The sequence below is a fragment of the Struthio camelus genome, chromosome Z, assembly GCF_040807025.1.
Source record: "Struthio camelus isolate bStrCam1 chromosome Z, bStrCam1.hap1, whole genome shotgun sequence".
In the NCBI taxonomy this organism is placed as follows: domain Eukaryota; kingdom Metazoa; phylum Chordata; class Aves; order Struthioniformes; family Struthionidae; genus Struthio; species Struthio camelus.
The window spans coordinates 16,867,620-16,893,699 of NC_090982.1; the positions used below are offsets into that span (position 1 = coordinate 16,867,620).

The following is a 26,080-nucleotide window of genomic DNA, read 5'->3' on the forward strand; positions in this document are numbered from 1 at the left end:
ATATTGGAATACACGAAGTAATCCTAATAAGTAAATATTCATCTAAATACTCATCAGGAATCTAGTAAAGATTTCATTCCCATAAATTTAATAAAGTAAGTTTAAAATGTGAAAATCTGAATAAATTATCATGAACTGTAAGATTAACGGCAAATTCCATTGCTCAGCCAAATAAGCTGGACTTTGCATTAGTCTGTGTTTTATTGCAAATGTATTTAAGTGGTAGCAACTGTGTATGATTAGAAATGGAATTTCCTTAAAATGCAAAACAGGTTTAAAACAGACTCTTTGTATTTACATTTTGAATGTAGTTCCAAAGACTGTCCCATTTTTTGTGATATAAATGCTGTCTGTGCAATACCTTTTTTCTTTTAATGTAAAGATAATTTCTTGGAATGTTTGCCATACTAGATGTGTTATTTAGATACAATGTTAAGATGAGTCCTGCTGGACAACAAGTTAAGCATGAGGCAGCGATGTGCCTTTGTGGCCAAGAAGGCCAATGGTCGCGTGGGCTGCATTAGGCAGGGTGTTGCCAGCAGGTGGAGGAAAGTGATCCTGCCCCTCTACTCAGCCCTGCAGAGGCCTCCCCTGGAGTCCTGTGTCCAGTTGTGGGCTCCCCCGTACAAGGGAGACATGGCACTCCTGGAGAGAGTCCAGCGGAGGGCTACAGAGATGATGAGGGGACTGGAGCATGTCTCCTCTGAAGAAAGGCTGCGAGAGCTGGGCCTCTTCAGCCTGGAGAAGAGAAGACTGAGAGGCGATCTGGTCAATGTGTGTAATTATGTATTAACATGTGGTTAATTGCAAGAGTTAAAAGGGCAAAGCTACCCCTTTTAGTAGCAGCACAGACTGCTTCCAAAGTAGTTGTAAAACATTCTGTAAGTGATACCTCCACAGCCAATATAAACCATCATAATAACTTGCTGCTGCCAAAAGAATGCTATCTTACAGCTGTTTCCTGTGCGGGTGATCCTGCCCACTCTTTTGCTCTGGATCGTGCCACCTTTCAACACTGCCTTTCAGCTGATGAACAGGCTAACCTAAACCATTGTAGTTTTCTGGCAGGTTCAAGAGTTGAACTATCTCACAGAGAGTCTGATGGGCACCAGAGGTGGTGCAAGATGAACAGCTCGTGGCTGTACGCAGGGGGAATACTGGGGTAAGGAGAATGGGAGCCTTCCCTTCCACCAAAGTGATGATGATCTGTTTGGATCAGCTTACTGTGTTCTGTAGAACCGTTCCCTTAATGCAGCTTATTAATGTAAATAGTTTTGTGGAAGAATGTGGTAAAAGCTTCAGGAACCTCAGCTGCCCTTCAGAGGCTAGGTGGTATGTTGTTTCCTGTTGGCAGTTTGGAGAACTATTATATGGAGAAGCTGATGCTTGGCTGGCATATTAGAGCAGTGTACAACCTTAGCTAAGTAAACTTAACTGGCAGCTAGGCACTGATTTTTGAATGAAGAACTTTTAGTGCTCAAAATCTTCTCTACTAGTGGTTGGAGCCTCAAACTGTCGGCGTTCTTTAAGCATGTGCTTTGATTTTTTCAATATCATTTTAAGTACAGTGTTACCTACCATCAAATTCCTAGTTACAAGGGTTAAGTTCAAAAAAATGTGTAACAGGTATATGATGAAAATGGACTGAGTTAAAGTTTTGCTCAAGCTCCACCGTGGCCAGATGGAAATAGTGGCCTGATCAGTGTGATTATGCGTTTATTCATATGTGGAAACACTGCTGAATTGCAGACCGGAGCTTGTTACGAGCTCATTTCTCTTCCTAGCCATTTGTTACGCTTGATCTTTTGAAACAAACTGTTTGTAGTAGCATAAGGAATATGAGAAATAGTCAATGTAACACAGGTGAACCTCATTAATAGCCTCTTGAAACAGAATGAACAATTGTATGGTTAGTATTTACTTTTTTGTTGTTGTTGAAACATAAGTTTGTAACAACCTGCCTACGTGTTGAGTAGAGAATGGAGATATAAAGGGAATATTCTTGGGAAGACTAAATGACAAGAGTTGTTTAGCTTTTATATTCAGCCACTTTCTCCATAACACCGTTTCCTAGTAATCTTGTCTTTTATTTTTTAGCTTGGACCTGACGAGCTGCTTGCTTCTGTTGCCGCTAGCAGGCCTTTTACCATGAGCAATTCTACTCCAGCTACAGGTATACAAAAAAAAAAAAAAAGATTTTTTTTTTATCACAGTTTTTCAACAATGTATGTGTTCTCACTGGTAATGTTTTTTTTCTTTTTGTGTTCTCTAATGTCTCCAAGAGCAGCCTCACCAGGTCTTGAAGTCTGATTAGACTCCAACGGTAGAGCCACTGGAGTCTATCCAGAAGTCTTACTCACTGACAATATTAAGGAACTATAAAGCTGGCTTGTTCAAATGGGCCAAGAAATGTCTATTCAATAATCATGATAAAGCAAGTAGCTTTTTGTAGAGATTCTTGTGCTCCTGGTTAGTGTTCCCGCAATTGTGTTTGAAATGAATTTGTTTTCAACTATCACGAGGTTATCAGGATTACAGAGCCAGAAGCCAATCCTCAGTTTGGTGGAGCATAAGACACATTGTTTGGTTTCCTGATAAAGAGCTAAAGTGATTCCCTGCTGAAAGGGGTATTCTTGTTCCCGATTTCTACCGTATTTCCAGAATCCTGTGATGCATTTTGTAGATGCTTTTCTGTCAGTTTGTCCCTAAACCGTATCTCCAAGGAGTCACATGAGTGATGGTGTTTTGGGAAGGGAAGTAGTGGGAAAAAAAGAAAAATTTTTGATCAGATGGGTTTGTTGATCTGGTTTACCGCATAGCTGCACATATTATTCTTCAGCACAGTGTTTTTTTGAGAGGTGGCAAACTTAGTAGGCAGAGGCAGAGTAAGGAAACTGGGACTGTTTATACAATATAGAGACTTAGCATGAAAACACTCCCGTGTTTTTTCAAACATTTTAAAGTGGTACTACCAGTCAAAAAAGTTTTATGCTGTGCCCCGCTCCTATGCGTTGGCCAGAAACTCTTGTGGTTACCTGGTGAATAGGTCATATGAAAAATTGGGAGTGAGAGAAAGCTGGAACTGCTTCTTTTAGACATGCTCTCAGCTTATGTGGTCTTGAAGTGTTCATGGCCCATGGCTGCATAAACTTTTTCACGACAAAAGCAATTGTCTGTCAGCAGTGGTTTCTAGATAATTGATTTTATCGTGGAGAAATGGATGGAGCAGATGACCTTCATATACCTTCGAGACTTATGTTCTGTGTTTCCAGTGGAGAATAAGGAGGAGAAAGAGACTGAGGAAGTAACTTAGATTTTCCTTTTGTACTACTTTGACTTGCACATCTCAGATTGTTCATCTGCTTCTGCTATGCATCATATGCTTCTGCTAGTTGAGTCAGTATGAAGTCCAGAGGCCTCTAAGTGGCTTGAAACAGCATTAGCTTATAATTTAGTAATTTAGTCACTTAAGTATATTTCAAACCATGGTAGATAGTAGTTTTGTGGGAAGACGCCAGCTGGCAAGATGTATAAATCTGTACTGAGCTTATGTAGCTTTTGTTAGTTATCAGTACAACTACTGACAATTCGTAATGACTTCCAGAGAGTCTAAATAATATTAAACTTTAAAATAGGATAGAGGTGTCTGGCTCCTAATAAATGTGGAAATTTAGAGTTCCTCGCGGATAACTATACTTCATTTTAGGATTATATTATCTCTATGGAGATGCAGCTGTTCACCTAAAATAACCGTAGCAGGTTTTTTTGTTCGGTAGGTCACATATTTAAAATACTTTGGGTTTCTTGATCTGAGATTATTGAATTGGAGAATGTTTGTGCAGTCATGAATCATGTTCATAAGTAATCTCTCTTGTAATGCCAGCTCCCAAACTTCTCCATGTTTATAAGGCTTCTCTTAGCTTTATATCTTCTGCTTTCACTCGTTTTAGCATAAAATTCCGAAAAGGTGATGACCGTGGGCATGCTTTAAGGGATAGCTGAAGCCATTGTGAAGTTGAGATGCTAGAAGATATACATGATTAGCTCTCTGCCTCAAGATTCATATCAGATAATCGCTTGAGAAAGAATGATTTAACAGAAGCTGAGAATTTTTTGTACTTGGAATAAATGCTAGCGTCTACTGCTAATTTAATAACTTCTCTGGGGAAGCTTTTTAGCAGCGTGTAAGATTTTAGGTCAGGTTTTGATCAGAGTTCAAAAGCTAAATCAGCTAGAGCTGACATATATGCTTGCTAATGAGTCAATCTTAACAAGTGAAACAGAGGATGTGCAGTCTTACAGAGGTGAGCGCTTTCCATTTTGGCTGAATACCTCAGCTGCAAACTCTTATAACTCTTCTTAGAAAAGATCTTAGGAGAAAACGTTCTGGCTGCTGCTTAGTTCTGTCTTCTCGCTTATGATAGTGAGTCAGAACCTAGAAGATATTGCTTCTGTGGGAAACCCTCATCCTAAAGTAAGGGCAAAATGCATGTTCAGTTTCGTTTGCTGCTTCATTTAAAGTAAAGGACTTAATCATATCCCTTTTGAGCCTGAGAAGTAGATTTTACAAGATAGGACAAGTCCTAAAGACCTCCATGGTAATATATCCTCTTGTGACTTGCTAATGATATGCGTTCAGTAAGTTTCTCTTTCTTCTTAAAATCTCATCCCCAGCAAGTATGCTATTTGTTCACGTTTTTCAAAATGCACGCAGAACGCATATTGCCATTTGAAATTTCTAGGTGGAAAAAGCCAGGCATGACAGACCCCTTTCTGTTAGGGAGAGTGGGGAGGAATCTGATACCTTAGCTTATAAGCGTGCCGCTGTTGGAGCTTGTATCATCTGGCTTTAAGATTGTAGATATTTTTTTTGTTTTAAATGGTGGAAGTCTTTACAAGCTGTTTGCCCAGAACTGTGAATTCTCAGCCTTAGGCTGTATTCAAAACGTAAGGAAAATCTGAAATTACTTAGTAAGTGCATGCTAATGGTTGTTCCTAATTAGGAACATTAGGTTGTTCCTAATGTTTTGGGATTCTCCTGCTAAGGTGAAACTTAGAGCATGTGGTTTGAAGGCTATCGATCTTGCTGGAATAAAGCTTTTTGAAGCACATAGACTGAGAGACTGCTGTTTCTTCTCGTAACTTGAGTAACATGCAGTTAGTTTTCAGTATAGTTTCCTTTCCATTGAATATGCTGCCTTCCCACTCAATTTGGGACATTTTTTTTCTTCAGGTCTCATAAGTCTCTGTAGCTTGCTCTAGGAAAATCTATTACTGGGATCTGTAGTTAGGCTAATGAATTTACTTCTTATTACTGTAGCAGTTATTACTCCACTGTGATAGCTTCGAGAACATATGCCTGTTTCAGATGTGGTGTTCTGTCTAAAAGTGCCCTCAAGGGCTCCGAGTCAGCTCCGTAACATGTAGCTGTTGGTCACTTACCTGTTACAGGATCCAAATAAACGTATGTTCAAAAAAGCTATATTACTGATTTTTGGAATCTGTATGGATGCCATGACTCACTGCTACGTATACCGTTGAAGGACATTTTAACATACAAGCATGCAGAGTATTAGATTTTCGTTAATAAAAATCACTCAAGGTAGCAACTAAATCTGGTTAAGGAGCTGATGATATAGGAAGAAGGTATAAAAAAGAATGAATGTACCTCCTCCCCAGTTACTACTGGCTCAGCCCTTTTCTGTGTAGGTAACGTAAATATGTTATGGGGGATTTGAGAAGAAGTTATTGGCCTCTCTGGCTGTAAGACTTTCCTCCTCCGCCCCCCCCCCCCCAAAAAAAAAAAAAAAAAGGTAGAAATCTGGAAAAGATGTAGGGGTCTTTAAACTGAATACTAAGAAAGGACGGTTTATACGTAGGCAGAGGACAAAGCTGTAGATAGCAGTCTGTGTTGAGAGAGCAGTTTCTCTCTTTTAGGTTCTGGCATCTTTACTGTGTAATCAGTTTGTCTTGTTTGCTTGTCCGTCCCTTTCCATGAAATATTTTAGCAAATGGGAGTGGCCACAAGAAATTTAAAGGAGACAGATCTCCGTGCTCCCCTTCTCGTGTCCTTCATCTTCGTAAAATTCCAAGTGATGTCACTGAAGCAGAAGTCATTTCATTAGGTCTGCCTTTTGGAAAAGTAACCAACCTCTTGATGCTAAAAGGAAAAAGTCAGGTATGTTATTTTCAATGTTTCAGTGTAAGAGCAGGGCTGAAGAAATGCGATTTGTGTTATACGACCGTTCTGGTATTGCATTAGACTTAAAAGAGTTTCAACAATGTCTAAATATTTCCCTGATGGCTCAAGATGTTCATCTTTTCAAATATGAAAGGATGTATTGATATTTATCATAAGTTTTTAATATACTTTTGAGTAACAAGTTAATAAGATTAATTAACGTTATATCCATCTTCTGTTAAAATACATAGGTGATCAAGAACTGCATTGCCATTATTGACATTGACAGCTGTGTTGAAATATCTTGCCTGGTTAGTTAAGATGCCTATATTTTTAAGTGAAAGAAGATTGATTAGTTTTTGTTCAAATCTTTGTGTAATATTTTCAGTAGCTTAGTTTCCTAAGCGTTATACTTGCTCCATCTCTTTAATGATTTATTGTACTTATAATGTAAAAAACTTTAAAAAACACCCCACAAAGCAGTAGCCCCACAACTACACACACACGTGTATGCACACATGTATTTTAATACTGAGCCAAACACTACTATACTTTCACATTTTTTTTTTTTTTTAGTGATAGTGGAGTTGGCAATAAATAGTGCTTTAATGCTTTATTCTCTCATGTAAACGAAAGAACACTGAAAACTGCTATGTATTGCTTGCAGGCTTTTTTGGAAATGGCTTCTGAAGAAGCTGCTGTTACTATGGTGAACTACTATACTCCTGTTACACCTCACCTCCGCAGTCAGCCTGTTTATATTCAGTATTCCAATCACAGAGAACTTAAGACTGACAACCTACCTAATCAGGCTGTAAGTATAATATTGCCGTTTAACAGGACAGAATTGTAGATGAGTTGCATTACTCAATAAATAAACTACTTTCTGCTAATGCTACATCAATAATCAACTTCTAATGGATGTTTTTTCCCTCTGTTGCAATCTAGTCTGTAAGCTTTCTGTGAATTCTAGGCAGAGACAAAAATTACTATGGAGGAGCGCAAGCTCAAGAATGGTCCATCTTGATGAGCAGAAAATCCAGCAGAGGTGGTAGGAGGCCTGCATGGATGAACAAGGAGCTCCTGACAGAACTCAAACATAAAAAGAAAGCATAGAAGAGGTGGAAGCAGGGATGGGTGACTGAGGAGAAATACAGAGTCACTGTCTGAGCATGCAGGGATGGGTTAGGAAAGCCAAAGCCTCTAGTGAGGGATAGGAAGGGCAACAAGAAAGGTTTCTACGGGTGTATCAGCAAGCAGCAAGAGGAAGACAAGCAAAAATGTAGGCCTGCTGCTTAGTGGGGCAGGGGCCCTGTTGACAAAGGATAGACATGGAAAAAGCTGAGGTTCTAGATGCCTTCTTTGTCTCAGACTTTGTTGGAAAGAGCTGCCCTGCAAACTTCCAAGCCTCTGAGACCAGAGGGAAAGTTTGGAGCCATGAAGACTAACGTTTGGTCGGTTAGGGAACGTTAAAACAAAGTGGACATGAGCTGGCCCGTGCCATTGCACATTGCAAGGTCACTCTTGATTATCTTTGAAAAGTCACTCCTGACGAGTCTGACAGCCTTCTCTGCAATGAGATGATTGGCTCAGTGGATGAGGGGACAGCCACTGGATGGTGTTAGTAGGGTTTTTGACACTGTCTCCCGTAACATCCTCCTAGACAAACTGAAAAAGTAAAGGCTAGATAAGAGAACAGCGAGATGGATAGAAACTGGTGGAACTGCCAGGCTCAGAGCCTTGGGATCAGTGGTGCAAAGTCCTACTAGTCACTAGTGGTATCCTCCAGGGATTAGTATTGGTTCTAATCCAGTTTAACATCTTTAGTAATGACCTAGGTGAGGGAGCAGAGTGGATCCTCGGCAGGTGTGCAGATGATGCAGGGCTAGGAGGAGTGACTGATACCCCAGACATTTGGCCAGCCTGTCAAGGTCCCTTGGAATGGCAGCACAAAAGGCCAAAGAGGAACCTCATGAAGTTCAGCCAAGGGAAGTGCAAATTCCTGTGCCTAGGGAAGAATAATCCCACGCAGTAGTACAGACTGGGTGCTGACTAGCTAGAAAACTTTGCAGAAAAGGACCTGGAGGTGCTGGTGTACAATAAGTTGACTGTGAACCAGCAGTGTGCCCTTGTGGCAAAGGCAGCCAACAGCATCTAGAGCTGCATCAGGAAGAGTGTTGCCAGCAGGTTGAGGGTGGTGAGCCTCCCCCTCAACTTCTGGCATCTTTACTGTGTAATCAGTTTGTCTTGTTTGCTTGTCCGTCCCTTTCCATAAAATATTTTAGCAAATGGGAGTGGCAACAAGAAATTTAAAGGAGACAGATCTCCATGCTCCCCTTCTCGTGCCCTTCACGGGGATTACATGAGGTGAGGTACATGTGGAGTGTTGTGTCCAGTGCTGGGGTCCTCAGTACAAGAAGGACTTGGACATACTAGAGCAAGTCCAGGGAAGGACCACAAAGAAGATTAAGGGATTGGAGCATCTGAAATACTTGAGGCGAGACTGACAGAGCTGCGATAGTTCAGCGCGACAAAGAGAAGGATGGGGGGGACATCTTGGCAATGTATGCAAATACCTGATGGGAGCAAATAGGGAAGATAGAGCCTGACTCTCCTCGTGGTGCCCAGTGACAGGATGATAGGCAGGGGACACCAAATCAAATTCAGAAAATTCCACTTAAAAATTTTTTGTCATGTTTTTGGTGAGTTTGGTCAAACACTGGAACAGGTTGGCCAAAGAGGTCGTGGAGTAGCAATCCTTGGAGATACTCAGAATCTGACTGGACAAGGCCCTGAACAACCTGCTGTAACTAACCCTGCTTTGAGCAGGAGGATTGGACTAGACAGTCTCCAGAGATCCTTTCCAACCTCATCATTTCCGTTTTGAGCTGGTCACAGACTTGAGGTGCAGCTGTTATACTTCTATAAAGTGAGTATGGATCCTGAGATCCAACAAGAAAGGAACAACCCCGTAAATAGGGAAAGGATAGGATCAGTTCTACTAACAGAGATGGATGAACCTTTTTGAAAAGGCATACTTATCCTTTGTGTTTCTGTGTGGTTGGTTTCTTTCTTCAAGTCCTGTTTGGGACTCTTTTCTCTTTTCTGTCACCTATGAAACATGGCTGTAGTAGCGTTTACTACCTGCTGCAAAAAAGATCCCTGCTTCTCCTAGGAATCTCCCAGTTTGTGTTCAGTGCTAAAGACTCCCTTGTTTACCCCATTCTGCTCTAGAAGCTTCTCAGTTAAGCACAGCCTTTTATTCCTGTGGAAAAAAACATTCCCCTATTCTAGAAGGTTCTATATGAATGTAAATGCCAGGGCAGAAAAGGGGACCCATCCTCTTTGCTGCCCAGCCACAAAATGTAAATCAAAACGTGAAGCAACAGGTGTTTCTGGTTCTATGTCTTTATAGATGCTAAGAATCCCATGCTTTTCCCGGGAGTTAATAGGTAGAATTAATGAATTCCTCAAGGCACTGTTTTCCTGTCAGTTAACAAATGAAAAAATCTACTACAAAACTGGTTTTCTCTCTTTCAGTAGATCCAAGATTGTAGTGCCCAGAGGCTGGAGATAATGACATCTTTCTTGCACATGGTGATCTGTAAAATACTTCTTGCACCTTTTTTCTTGCATTCAGTTTCTCAGTAAACAACTATTTGACTTTATCTCTTTCTTAAATGGCGTGTCACGCCTTGCAAACGTAGAGGTAACTAGTTACCTGGCCAAAAAGTCATCCTTCCTGGTGTTATTTTCTTGCATAAATATTAAATAAGCACAGACTGTATGGAAAAATACAGCATTTGTATTGTGGGTTTTCAGATATTTTTCCCTTTGCTTGGGTAGACTGTTCTAGAGAATAATTTCTAATGTAAAGAAGTCAAACTAATTCCACACTACTGTTCTAGATAGCCTTCTGTTTTTAAAAATGAGATGGTTGTTATGAAGTACTGCTTTGTTAAGCATCTGTCTTGTATAAACTTTTATCTGGCAGTATTGTGGCGCAGGAATCTAGAAGGATAACAGTGTGAAAGATCTTTTTTTCATGGGGTGGCCAAGCCTTCGTATAGGAGGAAAAAAAAGTCCTTTCCTTCAAGGAAGGGAACAGGTGGGTTTCGCTTAGTGAAGAGGTTTCTGGATACCTCAGCAGACTCATGCTTATGATGATGTAATTGGGAATGGATTTCTAGTCCAAACCTAGAGATGGCCAAGTTCATAATTACGGATGCAATCTGCAATGACCAAGAACACTCTTGTTTCCCTTCTGAATGGATTTCAGCACAAGATAAAGGACTAGCTTCATTTATCTGAAACCTCTGTCATTCATATAATGGCATTTTGGCATTTTAGCATTTGAAGCCTCTGGAAAGAACGTGTCCGTGTTTCATTAAGGGAGATGTTGTGCTGTCACTCATAGCCTATGTACAAGAGATCATTCATAATTTCCCTCAAAGCCTAAGTCTATGAAAGCATGTTTCTAAATGCCGAAGTTTGCAATTAGAAAGGGAGCTCTAATTTAAAAAAATGCAAAGGTTTAACGTTTTATTTGTATGTTATAGCACTGGTCTGATCATTGTTGCTCTCAATATTAAACAGCTTGGGAAGACATAACTGAGGAGTATTTGCAGAAGGAGCTACTCTAAAGACTAACTACTCTGTAATCGGGTTTCCCGATGAAGTTTCTGACAGAAACTTGATGCTAACAATGCCTTCCTCAGTGAACATTTATAGTTAAGTATAGCAATATTAAAACTAGAAAAGCTTGAGGTATTCCTGAAGCAGTAATTCTGTCAGTAACTGAGCTTACCTCAACAGCTTATTGCTACCAAAAGGAGAGGGTCTGGAACATCCTTCCTCGCCTCCAGCTGGGTGGTTCTGCTCTCTCCTTTATACTGTGGCTGGTGCTTGCTGCGTTCTTCTGTGAGGGATTCCGTTCATAACTTGACAACAAAAAAGGGTAGTATTTTTCTGGGTTAATGTGTTGAATAGGCTTGTGATGAGGGGAAAAATCAGCAGAGTCTCCTCTTACTAGCAATGATCTCTTAGGTTGGCTCATTACATCTTAAGGAACTGTTCCCAGAAGCTCAGTTAAACTAGAAGTGTCATCCGTTCCATTATCTATAAACTAACCATAGTACTGTGATTTCAAGAACACATTTTTATGCCTTCAAAGCAGAAAAACTTATGCGCGTTGTCTCTAAAGTAGAAGGTTTTCTGTGTACTTCTGAACAATGGTAAATGTGAACTGATTGTAGTGTTTGATACATCTCCTTGGTCATTCTGAAGACTGCTACTTATGCTGTCTATTAACAATAGCGTATTCTGAAAATAAAGCGTGTGATAATATTTAAAGTAGTTTCAGTTCAGTATTTGGTTTTGTAATGTTGATTTACAGCAAAGGATTCTTGACTTTTTTTAAACTGTGGAATAATAAAGTTTATATTAAAAAAAAAAAAAAAAGCAAGCTACTTAGAATAAAGTTTGCTTTCTGCCAAGTGGTATTTATAGCAAAATTCAAATCCCAGTTCTGAACTGAGCAAATAAAACCCTTCTCACAACTTCCTTTGTGCCCTGCCAACCTCAATTTCCCCAGTGTAGCGTTTGGTCATTTTTTTTGTTCAGATATACCCTCTGCAGATCAAAAGCTTAAAAGTTCTGTAGCATGTGTCTGTTCTGGTCATTTCATTATCCAGTTGTTTCCATATATGAAACTGGCTCAATACTGAAATTTACATCAGAAGGCAAATACTTGTGCCATGCTATCAGCTGTGTAAGGGATGGGAAGTTTTGGAAGGCATTCAACAAGTGATACTGTTATCTATGTATCAAAATACTGCTATTTTCTTGTCATAGATGCATCTTTTATTTCAAGCAGTCTTTCTTTTGCTTTTCTGTTGCTCTTCCAACATCTGCAGTTGAAAAAGGACTTGCTGTAATGATCAGTAAGAAGCTGTAGTTCACTGAAAACTTCACTCGTAAAGCAATAATTTATAATGTAGTTGGCTTTGGGACTGTGTGTAAAATATCCATAACTGTGACTAGTACTGATGTATGTGAAAAATATTCCAGTATTTTTACTGGAATTTTATTTTATGTAACTCTAGTACTGTTAGACTCTAGAGACAAATAGCCTAGATAAATTATTTAAAAAGTCAAAACAGTTTGCCAGATTACGTTTTTTGTATGCTATGAAGTCCTTCTTCTGGAGACTTATTTTGCTTTAGTGCAATGTTTGCACAATGTTTTCACTATTTTAATCTTTTCTTAGCTTCTGACTTACATTAGCTTGGCATATTTATGTTTCTATACTTATGTTTCTATACTTAGGTTTCTGTGGACTTTCTTATATTCTATGCTACTTGGAAATAGTTGATTACAATATTTTGGAAGAACTTTGGTTATTCCTAATTAGATAGCTCTCAATAGCTTCAGAGCATGGAGAGGATGTTTTCTATGGTAAATTCTTTTTACAGAGTAACAGCAACAGGAAAAATCCCAGTATCAGTAACAAAGTATCACACTTACCACAGACTATATTATTTGAATTTTGCAAGTTTGTGTTTTCTTAAAGTTAATTGCTAGTCCTGGGGCTGTAGATGCTATCTGAAGAACACAAGGAAGGGAAAGCCCACCCATTATGATCCAATCCACTTTGTGCGCAGACAGCAGATCTTGTTGCTTAATTAGATATGGATGTAATTGCAAGAGGTCTTATAACCTGCTTTTGTAAGATCTGTGTTCAGTATTTAAGCACTTCCAAGGGCTCACCAAAGTTAGAAACAGGAAATCAAGGTCTTCAAGTTGTATTCAAGTTTATTCTTAATAATGTTATCTCTAATGTTGACTGTTTATTATAAGGAAGAATCCTAAAATGAATGAATGTTTTCAGTGGTACATGCAATTGGTGTTGTATAACTTTTTGCCAAGCACCAGAGTTGTTTTCTTCCTTATATTTTGTTAAAGCACTTAAAACTGATTTCTTTAGACTATAAATTGATCACTGCAGATCACTGAATTTAATCCTAATCTCTAAACAAGGAAATACCCTCTTCTCAGAATAAGATCAAAGTATACAAAGCATCATATTGTAGTTGAAATTCACTTGGATTTTTGGATTCCTGGATGAATCACAATTGACCTGTCCTTTAGCTGTGTAAATCATAGAATGTGCTACTTGCAGATCAATTTTGTTTTCTGTAGGAATGTTGCAAATTCTGATCAGGACAAAAATCGGTACTCGTTTTTAATTTGCACTGATCTGAACGTCACTGACTGTGAGTTTGTCAGCCTGCCTTGTCTCTTTTCTCATCCAAGATTGCCGGATTGGTTTATCATGTGTAAAAATAAGACATTTTTAAGGATATGGTGTATATAAGAGTCTTGGGAAAACTACCCTCTTATTTGCAAAGAGGCATTTTTAACTTAGTGCATAACTCATTCTCTGCTTTGTCATCCTATAAAAACATCATTTACTTTTAAATATATATATATATATATTATATATATATAACCTTTCTTTTCTTTTAAATGTATATATATATATAACCTTTCTTTTCTTTTCCGCTTATGACTCTTTAAATTTTTAGATATTCTTAGAGATTCTAGTAGAGCAGTTGAGCACGTCATTGTAGACCTTGTAGTGTCTAGGCTCGGGCCTGAGAGACAATTTTTTGCTGGGTTACATGTTCACAAAGCAGACAACAATTGTACCTGTGCCGTGTTTAGTCCATCTTCCAAGGCAAGGGTATCACGGAGACATGGCTTCAAGCTGCAAGTATATCTGGAAAGGAAAGACTCTCCATAGTGCTCTCGAGGGTAGACTGAAGACCTTTTGGAGAAAAGCCAATCAAAAATGACTGTACAGACTTCCCGCATCCCAGATGAGCAGACTGAGGAGTAAGATCTAAAGAGATTTTTTTTGTGGGCAAAAGCTTGACTGAGGAAAAAACCGCTTTCAAGCTTATGCTCAGCAAACTTAGGTTGTGAAGAGAATGAAATCCTAATGAAGCTGAGCAAATGGTTCTTGGTGTTCTGACTGGTTGGTTGTGCACCAGCATATGGTCATGATAATGATTTATTACAATATACCTCTGGAATGACAAAAACATACAGAAAGAATGCCAAATTTCATTTATATGGCATTATGGTAGAAAAACAGTAAGCATTTAACTGAAAAAGCTTTTGCCCTTCCTCACATAGTCAGGTAGTTTTAAGAATGTCATACCAATATTCTATGCAAGTCTGATATGACTTCTTCAGGGGCTGGAGGAAGCAAAGGAAGGGGAATAATTTGCCTACTCACCTGGGATTTCAGTAGGTAATCAGATAAAGAGGAAATGGTTTTTAAAAGTTGTGTATGTTTTATATGAAAGAAGTTGTTTACATATGAGTAATTCATACTTGTGTAAGTTAATTGTGGTCTCCCCTGTGTGATCATTTCAGAGAGCCCAAGCTGCGTTGCAAGCTGTGAATGCTGTGCAGTCTGGAAGCCTGGCTATTACAGGTGCTCTTGCTACTGAAGTTGGGCTCCTTCCAGGTCAAGGTTCTGTTCTTCGAATTATTGTTGAAAATCTTTTCTATCCTGTCACTTTGGAAGTGCTATATCAGGTAATGAGGACTGATCAAGCAAATAGTTAAAATCTGTTTCTATACTACTGGTATAAATCCATTAACTTTTTGTTTTTTAAAGGCCGTGGATCCTTATGTTGGTTTCTCAGTTTGAATGAAAACTATCACTTCAAAAATAATTTGTTGTAATTTATGGATCTAGGCTCGAATCAATCTTGCCTGAAAAAAAAAAAAAATCAAAGCAAATTGGGCTTCTGTAGTCAGCTTTTCATGTTGTCTTTCACTCCTTTTACTTCCTTGGTTAAGATGATAAACAGAATTGTGACCTAGCAGCAATTAACATGGGATGTTACTTTTAATATATGCCAAAATTAGGAGAAAATGAAATAGTAATTCTTATGAATTTGAGCAAATGTTTTAGCACTCTTCATGCTGAGTAACTTTTGTAGTATACGTTGTTTGAGGATTTAATACTAACTTTTATCAGTTTAGGTAAGTGATGTAATAGACAAGTGTAGCCACTTGGACAAATGTATTCAATTTTTCATCAACTATTAGAATGTCAGCTACTTTACTCCTGAGAGCCTGGAATAATTGTGGGTTATAGCTATGAAAGACTTCACTGTAACTCCTGCTAGGCAATTTGGGCAACAGAAAACACCCCCAAATGTATGAGATTCCTCAATTAATGTGATTTAAAATAATTGGGAATCTCTTATGAGGGCCTACAGTTCTGGAAGGAGATTTTTGTTGCTCTTCTCATTGGAGCTCTACTTTAACAATCAATTATTGTTTGAGATGCTTAATACACTTTATTCTTCCTCTTCTTTTTAATATTTCGTTTTTCCCTGTGTTCCCCTATGAAGCCAATTAGCTAACACGCTTACCTGTTCTCGCTTTGGGGTAGCAATTAGCATGGTCTAAACTTTTGCTTGCATCTATGAGTATTGTTCACTCATTAATATGTTTGTACAAATATGTTAACATTTCAGGGTTATTTATTCTTAGGTTATTCTGAGTGCACTAACTTTTATGATCATGGGAGCTGTACAAGTTTAACAGTGTAAAAGCAATTCCTGGAGCTGACCTTGGTTATTCCTACTAAGCAGGCAGCAGAAGAGAAAATTCATGCTAAGTTACTTTAATAAAATTAACACTTCAGTGCAGCAGAACTGTATTTTCAATGTTTAAGTTGCTTAATGACCCCCACTCAACTACTTTTTCAGTAAGCCGGGAAAATTAAGTGATATTTGAAAAGGAATCTTATTCGGAGTTCTTAACAAGGGACGCGCTCGTCTCATTAGAACAGCACTTTGTGCATGATACGTAGCTACAAGGTCACGTTGTTTTGTAACAGTGTGACAAGGTTAATGGAAATGCAAATTTTCTCTAATTAATATAGCATTATATAGAATACTGGCGGGTAAGCTGTCATCTAAAAAACTTAGTTATATATTGCAAAGAATAACTGTTTGCCAGGAAACACTTCATTTTTTACCAAATTTACTTTAAAATAAGAAAGAGATTTTTCGGTATTATCTTTATATAAACGAAATTGATATATAGAGCAGGTTTTAAGTTCAAACAGGTATGCATTGAATTTCATTGCCTTAAAAAGGTGTGTTTGTTTATGTAGAAACATAGACTCTGAGCATGTGCTTTTCCCTCTGTATTTTGCCGGGGGAAGTAGTTTGTGAACAGGCACTCAACAGCTAATTTTAAACTACTGTGAAAAAAGTTTCTATTCTATCTTCTATCACAAAATGATGACTGTGGCATAAAAACCTTAATTGTGATAGAGAGAATTGAGTGCAAAGGGTTAGGACAATGTCTTGTATCCATGATTCTAGGCCTAGTAGGTTGATAAGAGATGCTTTTGTTTACCTCTGGCATTTCTTTCAGTTCCAGGGTTAAAACTTGTCTGGGGCAGAATGGGAGTTCTCCTTTCCTGACTGCTATATTGCTTTGCTTTACTTCTAATAGTTTGTTCTTAAACCTGATGTCGAGTTACCTTTGCAATTGTTGTTTTCCCTGCACTGTCTATCTTGCTTAAATTTGCTGTCCTTAGTTCCCAAACTCCCGTGTCCTCTGTCATTGTTACGTCAGATTTAGCTTTTTCTGCTTTCACGCCATGTTTTACTTTTTTCCCCCTTGTTCTTTGTGGGTACTTCTTTGTGTTTCTGTGTGTAGAACACACTCTGACTTTTGAACATGCATATATAATTTCAGCTTTTTGAAATCTTCTACAGAGGTTGCATATGCAATAAACTAAATACCATTCAGTTATAAATTAGAGAGGAGTGGGTCCCAGGCTGGATTCGTCTTGCTTCCTTGACTTCTAGTTCAACACTTGGTCTGCGTAGCTAATCTGTAGAGACATGAGCTATTTCGAACGCATCTTCAGCCACTAAATTTAAAGAATTTGTTCAAAGTACAGAATGTAAATATTGATATTTCCAAAGGCAGTTTGCTGTCCCTGTTTCAGTTAGTTTTTAACGTTCCATTTCTCAAGCCTTCACTTTCATTGTCCCCAGTTTATAGTTTATCTGTAGACACTGGACAAAGGCTTTGGGCTGAACTTTTTTTTTTTTTGGACCTGAAGAAAAATTCTAACAGCATTCAATTTTTGTTCTGCTCTCGCTGCAGAAAACGTTCTTCAGAAAATTATATGAAGTGTTGAATTGTTCGTCTTTAGTGTGGATGAGTACTTAATGGTTTTCAGAAGTATGTGTTTATTCCTTCTCAGATTTTCTCTAAATTTGGAACTGTCTTGAAGATTATCACCTTCACAAAGAACAATCAATTTCAAGCCTTGCTTCAGTATGCTGATCCGATGAATGCACATTATGCCAAAATGGTAAATGTAGGATATTCAGCTGATGTATTTTTCTTTCATTTGGCTTGTTTCCCAGATAAACTGGTCTTTATACATAAAATTAACAAATAATCAATTATTAATGTTATGACTGCTTGTCATTCTCATGCTTAAATTCTCATGTTGCATAGAATAACTTCAGTATCCCTAGTTAGGTAAGAGGATAATGCTGCCTTATCAACAGCAAGCATAAACATATGAGCACATACATCAAGACCTGTATGATTCCACCAAATCAGAGACTAGGGCTGAGTGATAGTAGCTGTGGTTTTCCAGGAACTGCTTTTGCCTGTCAAACCGAGTAGAATATTTTTCAGTGCCTGTCAGGCCTAAAAGCAGTGCAGTTAAATGCCTTGAGATTAATTTGTTGAATGCAAGATATTTTACTGTCTTGAATTTCAGTGAGAGCTTAATGTAATCCGTCTCTTCACCTTAAATTTCAAACCAGCGGTATGCTGATTTTTAAAATGCATGATCTCAATTTTGAAGAAAAGGTCTCTTTCTTTAGATATGTCTCTTCCAAAAATTAACTTTTAGAATTAGTGGCCTTATAGTTAAATATTTTCATTTTTAGGAAATTTAGTGTTAATCTCCTGAGTGGGGAGTCGCTTGACACTTGGCTATTGAGCTAAGACCTCTAAGACTTATAGAAGGATCAGTAGTGTTAAAATTCATCATATGGTAAGACCTAGACTGTGAATTAACAAACAAGTATAGAAAATAAAGTGTTTAATTTACTAGAAATTAAGCTGGTGCTTTGCATTTCTCTTTCCTCTATGTTGGTAACCTCAAATTAGTGAATAAATAAAATCAATTTTAAAGTTCTCAGAAAAAGTACACAGAAAAAAAGATTCTGTTGAAGTATGAAGTGGTAATTAGTATTCAGTCTTTTCAAAAAGTTACTGAAAGATTAAGGGTAATGGAATTTTCACACTACTTTTGTTTTTCAGATTGGCTTTATTCTCAGTTTCAAAATTAAAGGCATACAATATTTAAATATTGGTACTTGCACTTCATGCCATGTGTTAATTTCCATTAGTTTCCTAGTAGGTAAACGCAATATGTATTTTAGGGATTAAGTATATATCAGGAAATAATAAAGGTAATTGGACTATAACATGTTTGTCAGCAATAGCATCTTTTCTTAAGGACCAGTATTATTAATGAATTAAATCCGATTAAAAAGTTCAGGGAAATAGGTATGATTACTCCTATGGATATATAGTAAACTGAAATTATAATTCTATAACTTACGGCAAAACAGTAGCTTCTGAGTGGGGTTTTTTCCCTTTCTCCACTACTATTTTTTATGATGGATCTCTGAAGAAAATACTACTTCAGTGATCTCTTTGAGCATAACTTCAGTTTAAAAGATATGAAAATCAAAATCCATGAGAAAGAATTTCAAATGTGCATAATTCATTGCTTCTGACCTATCCTAAAAATCTCAAAATTAATATTTCTGCCAGCACCTGATACCATGTGCTGAGTGGGAGACAAGTAATGTTAGAAGCATATCTAGGAAGACAATCATCTTGTCTGTTGGCACAAAGCAACATAATATTGGTTGGACTACACTAGTACTCTGCACAGGATATTTAAGAAGGGATAGTAGCAGTGTAATCATCCGCCTGACATTTGGAAGCAACACCTTAAACAGAGAAAATGGATTTCTGTTTGGATAAAATTGTGAGGTGAAATATAAATTTGAGGTGGGGGCTGTAACTATGCATTTTGTCTCTGACACCTTAACTATTCAGACGCTGGATGGCCAGAATGTCTACAACGCATGCTGCACTCTGCGTATTGATTTCTCCAAGTTAACTAGCCTTAATGTAAAGTACAACAACGACAAAAGTAGAGATTTCACTCGCCTTGACCTTCCCTCTGGTGATGGCCAGCCCTCCCTGGAGCCCCCTATGGCTGCTGCCTTTGGTAAGAAGTCTTCCATATTAATGATAAATGCGCACAATTACATCATGTTTTTTACATTGCAGTCTGGCTCCCTAATGGTTCTATTGAAAGAAGAGTCCATTTTAGGTGCATTTCTGATTGTTAGATTCCAGTAAAATTTGCTTGGGAAGTAGAAAATCCTATTCTGGGTGAATGTATATGTGAAACCATAATGTGAGGAGTGCTGTTGGGCAAACTCGAAGGACCGTCAAAAACCTGTTTCAGTAAAATGGTGTGAAATGATACGGTTGCCAAGGGGTAGGATAATAAATGCTGCATAGCATGAAGGTCGGTGGCACAGTCATCCAGAATTGACACAGTTCCCGAAGCTGTTTGAAAATAAATGTTTTAAAGCCTATTTGCTCTCATTTGTTCATACTTTAAGACAACTGGCGGCTTTGAAAAACAATACATACAGTAATATGCACAATATTTATATGTTTTATAATTATCTTTTAAAAGATGACATTTTAGAAGCTTTTTTTAGAATCTTAGACGTCACTGCCATGGCACAGAGGGGACAGTGTCTGCTTGGAGCTGCACTGGAGAAGCCTTTTTGTCATAATTGCTCATGCATGTTCGCTTAATAAACGTTAGTAATAATGTGAATCAGCAAACGTTAATCTGATTATGTGGGAGAAGTGCTCACAATGCAATTTGAGCAATTTTAGCTGTTTTTCTCTAATGACAACTACTAGCGGGAGTATGCAACTAAGAATTGTGTCAGCTGTTGAATAAGTATCTAAGGACAGTCCTTTTGGTCAGAATAATAGCAAGGTGAGGGGAGAATTCCCTTTTTTCCTTCATCTTTCTGAGATCGCTATGTCAGATGCTGGTTTTTGGTTTGTTTTTTTCCAATAGCTGGCTATGGTAGTTTTAATTAGAATAAGAAAGTGAGTTGCACTCACTCTTTTCTTGATTATTTCTGTGATAAACATCCAAAGCTAGCCTTTCTATGTAATGCACAGCCATTTTAATATTTTTTTGAGGAAGTTGCCATACAGCATCATGAAAACAGTGTGCTCTGTGGCTTTTATAGATCTCATATTTTGATGAATTATGTTTTTACAATTAAAAAGTCAATGAAAAGGTAAAATAAAATTATAGTAGATTATTAAGTACACCTGCGTATAGGAAAGAGAGAACGTTGAACGTCTGCTTAAAGGGGATGACACAGGAACACGTCTGCGTTTCCTTCCGCCTCGCTCCTCCAAGTCTATCTCTGCTGACAATCTGTTTTTCAATCTGTGCACCTACTATAATAGTAAGAGCAGCAGAGGTGTTGGTGTAAATAGGAGTCTGACATCTGTGTCAATATGAAGGAAGTTTATAGTGTGGTCATAGTGAAGCAGCTGCACAGGTATTTTTCTTTTCAAAAAATGCATGCTAGATTTGACTTAGGGAAGCAGCTGTAGACTGAGAAAAGCATGCTTCTGATTTTTCCATCAGTGGTAACAAGGTGGATATGCTGCCATAGGCATGCTCAAGCAGTTCTCAGTTACATGATATGAGGCAAAGATGTTGGAGTCTTGTCAGAACTGAGGCTTTCTATGTTATTTCTAGTGGGAGCAATTTTTGATGGGGAAAAAGAAGATAAAGCAGGTATTTCTATTGGAATGCTATATCCAGTTTTTACTGTAGAGTTGAAGTTATCTTACTAGTGAAACTGAACTGTTCTTGAAATTTCATTTTGTGGTAGGAAAGATATTTTAACAATTAATAAGCAGATTTTGAAATATATTTTGCCTTTAAGGATTTTCCTCACCTGGTGAGTACAGGCAGTAGGTATATTAATTAGTATGTTTGAAAAGTTAGCAGCTAAGATATGAAGCAAATTATTTTGTCCATAAACGTGCACAAAATTCCAGATATTTCTGCTTTAGCTCCATTTGACTATTTTGGCATGGCTGTTTTTGGTATCGGTGTGTAACATGCAGATCTCGTTTGGCAAAATAAAAGCCCTTTATCTCATTCTTCAGTAATGTTTGCATTATTGTGCTTGGACAGTGAATACATGATTGATACCTACATTGCTGGAATTTGTCAGTATAATGAACCCCTGCATGCATTACAAGAACACAACAACTGACTTTGGTGTGATAAATGCATGACATTGTAGTGACAAAATGTCTTTAATACAGATAGGAGGTGTAATATGATGCAGTGTTCATGAATACTGAATCTGTGGGGTCTGTTTCATTTGTTGTTTTTGTAACTCATAAGTGATAATTCTTATGATATTGTATCATTCCTGTCAATATCCATCTGTTAGGGAACGTAGCTGTAGTGGTGGAGGACTGAATATTCAACATATTATGGGCACTAGGAATGTATTTACAGATTATATATGTATAATTTAAGAAAAATCTAATGTGCTAACTTACAAAAGAATCTACAACTCAAGCTTGGATCTAATTGCCTCTTAGAGCACAAGCTTCTGTGCTGCCCAGGGTAGCAACTAACTGCACATATTAAAGCAACTGAACAATCTTTGGGGCTACTGCTCTGTGTGTTGCTATTCAAAATTTGTTTAATGATTACTAGGAGGAGCATTTAAAAAAAAAAAAAAAACCTAAATATTTCTAAAATAAGTATATCATCTTTGCATAACCTCCTTCATAAGTGTATTTTCTGACAGTTAAAAGCAATTCTTTACTGAACACTGGCTCACAGATGTCTCAACTTGAATGGATATTAATTTATGCTATTCTTTGCTGATCAAACTAGTGTACATTGCAATTTACCCTGACTTCATTTAGAAGGGGACACTGATGGTGATCTGAATCCTTGCACCAAAAAAAGTCTGAAAATTATCTCCTTGAATACAGAATTTTGGATTTCAATCAGTTTTTTAATATATTATAAAACCTAAATTATATTATTATCCAACCTAAGTGAAAATAACAATGTTGACTGCTGAGTCTCATTCCTGAAGTCTTTTCTATTTTCTAAAGATGTTAAAATGTGCTTTAATTAAGTATGTCTCCTGTCTCTAGGAACACCAGGTATCATCCCCTCACCATACTCAGGGCCTCCTGGATTTGCTCCAGCCATTGGCTTTTCTCAAGCTGCTGGTAAGTTCCTGTTTTCTAAAAAAAATGTGGTGGTTGCATTTGGGACTAGTGGTCTGTCAGAATATACTTGTTTTCAAATGTAGCAGTCAGAACACAGAGCTCACTTGAGGCATTCTGATTATCTTTGTGTATCATGTTATTCAATAACATTCTTTTTTATAATAAAAAACATAAGTTGGTGTGATTGATTTTTCATCTAATAAGAAATTAAATGCCATGAAAAAAATTACCTGCAAGAGAAGAAACTCCAGGCACCTTTTTTGCTAAAAATCATAAGACTTCTTTGACCCTCAAAGGTAGAGCAGTAAGTCTCCCCTTTTCTAGGTACAAAATGAAAAATAATAATCTTCCCGACTCAGTAATCTCCTCTCTAACACAAGATACGCTTTTGTACTGAATAATCTTTCATCTTTCTTGGGCTGCAGTTTGCATCCGCTTTTGGTCCCCTGCTGTGGCTGAATATTCCTTTGTCTGCTGTGCTTCCTGGTTTCTCAATTGGTTATTAGGAGTGACTGAAGTACTTGACAGCATTGGTTTTATTAAATATTGATTTTTTTTTTTTTTTTTTTGCAGACCTACGTCTGCTTCTCAGTCTTCTAAAATGCATTTTCCTACTTAATTTGAGATGTCATATGATTCTATTAATACCCTTCCAGGTCTTTCAGTTCCAGCTGTTCCTGGAGCACTTGGTCCTCTTGGAATGCCCACCGCTGCAGTGTCTGGACGGATGACTATTCCAGGTGTTACTGGTGTTCCGGGAAATTGTGTTTTACTGGTCAGCAACCTCAACTCTGAGGTAAGTTTGGGTGGTGGAATCAATGCAAGTATTTATGTACTAAAACAGTATCAACTACCAGAATCCTTACTGAAATGTGAAATTAGCTGGAGGAGTAAGAGATGAAATTTTTAAATTGAGAGTATCAGATATAGGACTGCTCTTTTCATGTTTGAGATAATTTGCAATACTGAGGAGGTTTAAAAACTCCAGTCAGCAGTGGAAAACTTTCAAACACCACAAATTAACTTTGGAAATATTTAATTATTTTGTATTAGCAGTGTAAGTGAAAAGAGTAATCAGAGGAGTCTATGCTGAGATATGAGAACTTTTTTGAAAAGCTAGACAGCATATATTACTGGTAAGCTCACTGGCATCTCTACTAATGAGACTCCTTTCTGAATCGCTTTCATCGTTAGAGAAGCGAAAGAATTCTTCGTTTGATACAAAACAGAAAGAGTCAGGAAAATGGGAGGGAACGGCAAAGGAGATTAAAAGCACGATAAATCAAGTACCTTTCAAAGCATTGATAGGATCTTTCTAGCTTTGTCACTTTGCCTGGTTTGGAGGGGAATAAGAATACAGGTGTCTTTGGTACTGACAGCTCTGTAAATTTGTCATTTTAAGTTAATGAATACACATGTTCACTTTAGTAGAACCACACTGATTTTTCTTCATATCTTGGTAGAAAAGGACAATTTTGATGTTTATTTTTACAGCAGTAATAGCATAGATAGTTTCATAAACATACTGCTGTTTCTCAAATACTGCACATTGATCTGTGCTTAATTAAAGGTCATTTGCATCCTGTTTAAAAAAAGTGAAAAAACTTTACCAAGACCATGTCTTAGTACACAGTTCTACTTGACAAGCCTGCTACAGTAACGACAAATTTCTTCTTGCTCTACATACTAATTAGGTTTATTTACCTATGAAACAGATGATATTAAGACTTACTGTCAAAATGAAAGTCACCTTCACATTACTGAGATTTTAAAATCTCTTGACCCATTATTTCAATGTCTCTAAGTGATAAGTTATATTGACAAAGCAAAGAATAGCGGCCTTCTCTTACAGTCCTAATCTACAGTATTTTCTTTTGATGCTTGGTATGGAATGAAAGTATTGTACAAGCAAGTAGGAAAGATGAGAATTATTTAATTTCTGACTATTGCTGTGGAAGTGCTTTCTGCAGCTAATTATTCAAGATGATCATCTGAGTCTGAAAAGAATGATCTTTTTAAGAATAAGCATATGTGAAGCAAAAGTCAAAGCTATTTTTAGGACAGTGATGCTTTGCTTTATAGAAGTCATATTTAAGAAGCTGTCATGTAGAACTTTGTGCTGCAGTGCATGGTACAACATGTTTTCACTGAATAATGCTCAGCTCTTAAAAGGTAAAAATAAAAATGCGAGACAGCCGGTCTATGCTAAATATATTTTTAGCAGCTGTGTAACGGAGTCTCCCTTGTTATTCAGTGGCGATTGTTTGAACCCTGTTGTTTCTTTGTCTGTGTACAGAAAATCTGGTTCATCTAATTTCAGTTTATGTTTCTCCCTTCTGTTAGGGTTTCAGTGTCCATATCTCATGACTCTCCATGACTCTTAAATCAATTGTTCTTGTTTTCACAAACCCATTTTTTGGTAGGAAGCCTGCAGTCTGGTCTAGTTAAGAAATATCTTTAAATAAATTCAGTGTTTAATTAAAATATTATTGAGACAGAAAACAAGAGCAAGCATTTAAATTATACGTTGATAGTAATTGTTCCTCATCCCTAAATGTTGATGATAAGGTATGAGGTCATATTTAAGCTGCAGTCCATTCTGGTTTTAAATAATGTATTTATATTTTAATGCCCACTGAAGGAAGTGTTGCAAGTTAAGAAAGGATTGGACTATAGGGAGGGAGTAGGGCTTTTGGTTCCCAGGTTTTGATAGTATAAACGTTACTGGCAGAACCTTTGCCTCAGTTGGATAAAATCTGGCTTTGTTAGGGTGTAGATTATCCTCTCAGGTGCTTGGGGAGCTTAGTGGACTAGCATTTAGTTAAAAATCACTTAACAGAAAACATTTCATTCAATAGTTAACTTCTATTCACAATTTTAACTGGACACAATTTAAATACCACTCTGAGTGCTTCATATGTAAACAATTATATAGTATGTGCATGACTTTAACATAGCATGGTGATATGCGGAGATGGAGACAAAATTGAAGGCAAAGCAAATACGTTCTGAAGCAACTGTTTCTATTTTTTAGATGTTGTTTACTGTTTAGAAAACATCTTCCAATATGTTCTTGAATGTTCTTTTGTTGTTTTGGTTTAGCAAATGGCTTTTGTAATGAAATGTTAACATGCAAAAAGTAGGTTCAACTAAATTAAGCCACTTAATAACTGCTTCTTCAGCAAAATAGACTGAGTCTTCCGTGATGAAAATGCGAGCTGAAGTGTTACGTTTTCTAAATGTTCTGTATGTGATTACTAAACGCATACTAACAGGAAGGCAGTATGCTTCAGTCATTCATGGAATGACTTCAAGAAATACTGCACGCTAACACATAACAGGTTTCTTGTATCTCTTGCATTCATTTTTCCTTACAAAGGACTTAGGGAATTGATTCCTAATTTATTTGCATTGTTTTAAAAATATTAT

General features: G+C 37.4%; 1 protein-coding gene across 12 annotated transcripts in view; it reads left to right on the forward strand.

Moving 5' to 3' along the window:
- PTBP3 (polypyrimidine tract binding protein 3) overlaps positions 1–26,080 on the forward strand; it is a 63,489-nt gene that overhangs the window by 30,510 nt on the left and 6,899 nt on the right. For 11 of the 12 annotated variants that reach the window (XM_068927856.1, XM_068927854.1, XM_068927850.1 and 8 more), the window contains 8 exons: positions 2,098–2,173; positions 6,009–6,178; positions 6,849–6,995; positions 14,624–14,788; positions 17,496–17,606; positions 19,385–19,559; positions 22,574–22,651; positions 23,308–23,447. In XM_068927856.1, the coding sequence (XP_068783957.1) occupies positions 2,149–2,173; positions 6,009–6,178; positions 6,849–6,995; positions 14,624–14,788; positions 17,496–17,606; positions 19,385–19,559; positions 22,574–22,651; positions 23,308–23,447 (1,011 nt within the window). In that variant the 5' untranslated portion in view covers positions 2,098–2,148. Of the gene's footprint in view, positions 1–976; positions 1,163–2,097; positions 2,174–6,008; positions 6,179–6,848; positions 6,996–14,623; positions 14,789–17,495; positions 17,607–19,384; positions 19,560–22,573; positions 22,652–23,307; positions 23,448–26,080 lie in introns of those variants that run through there. The other variant, XM_068927855.1, reaches the window with a different exon arrangement.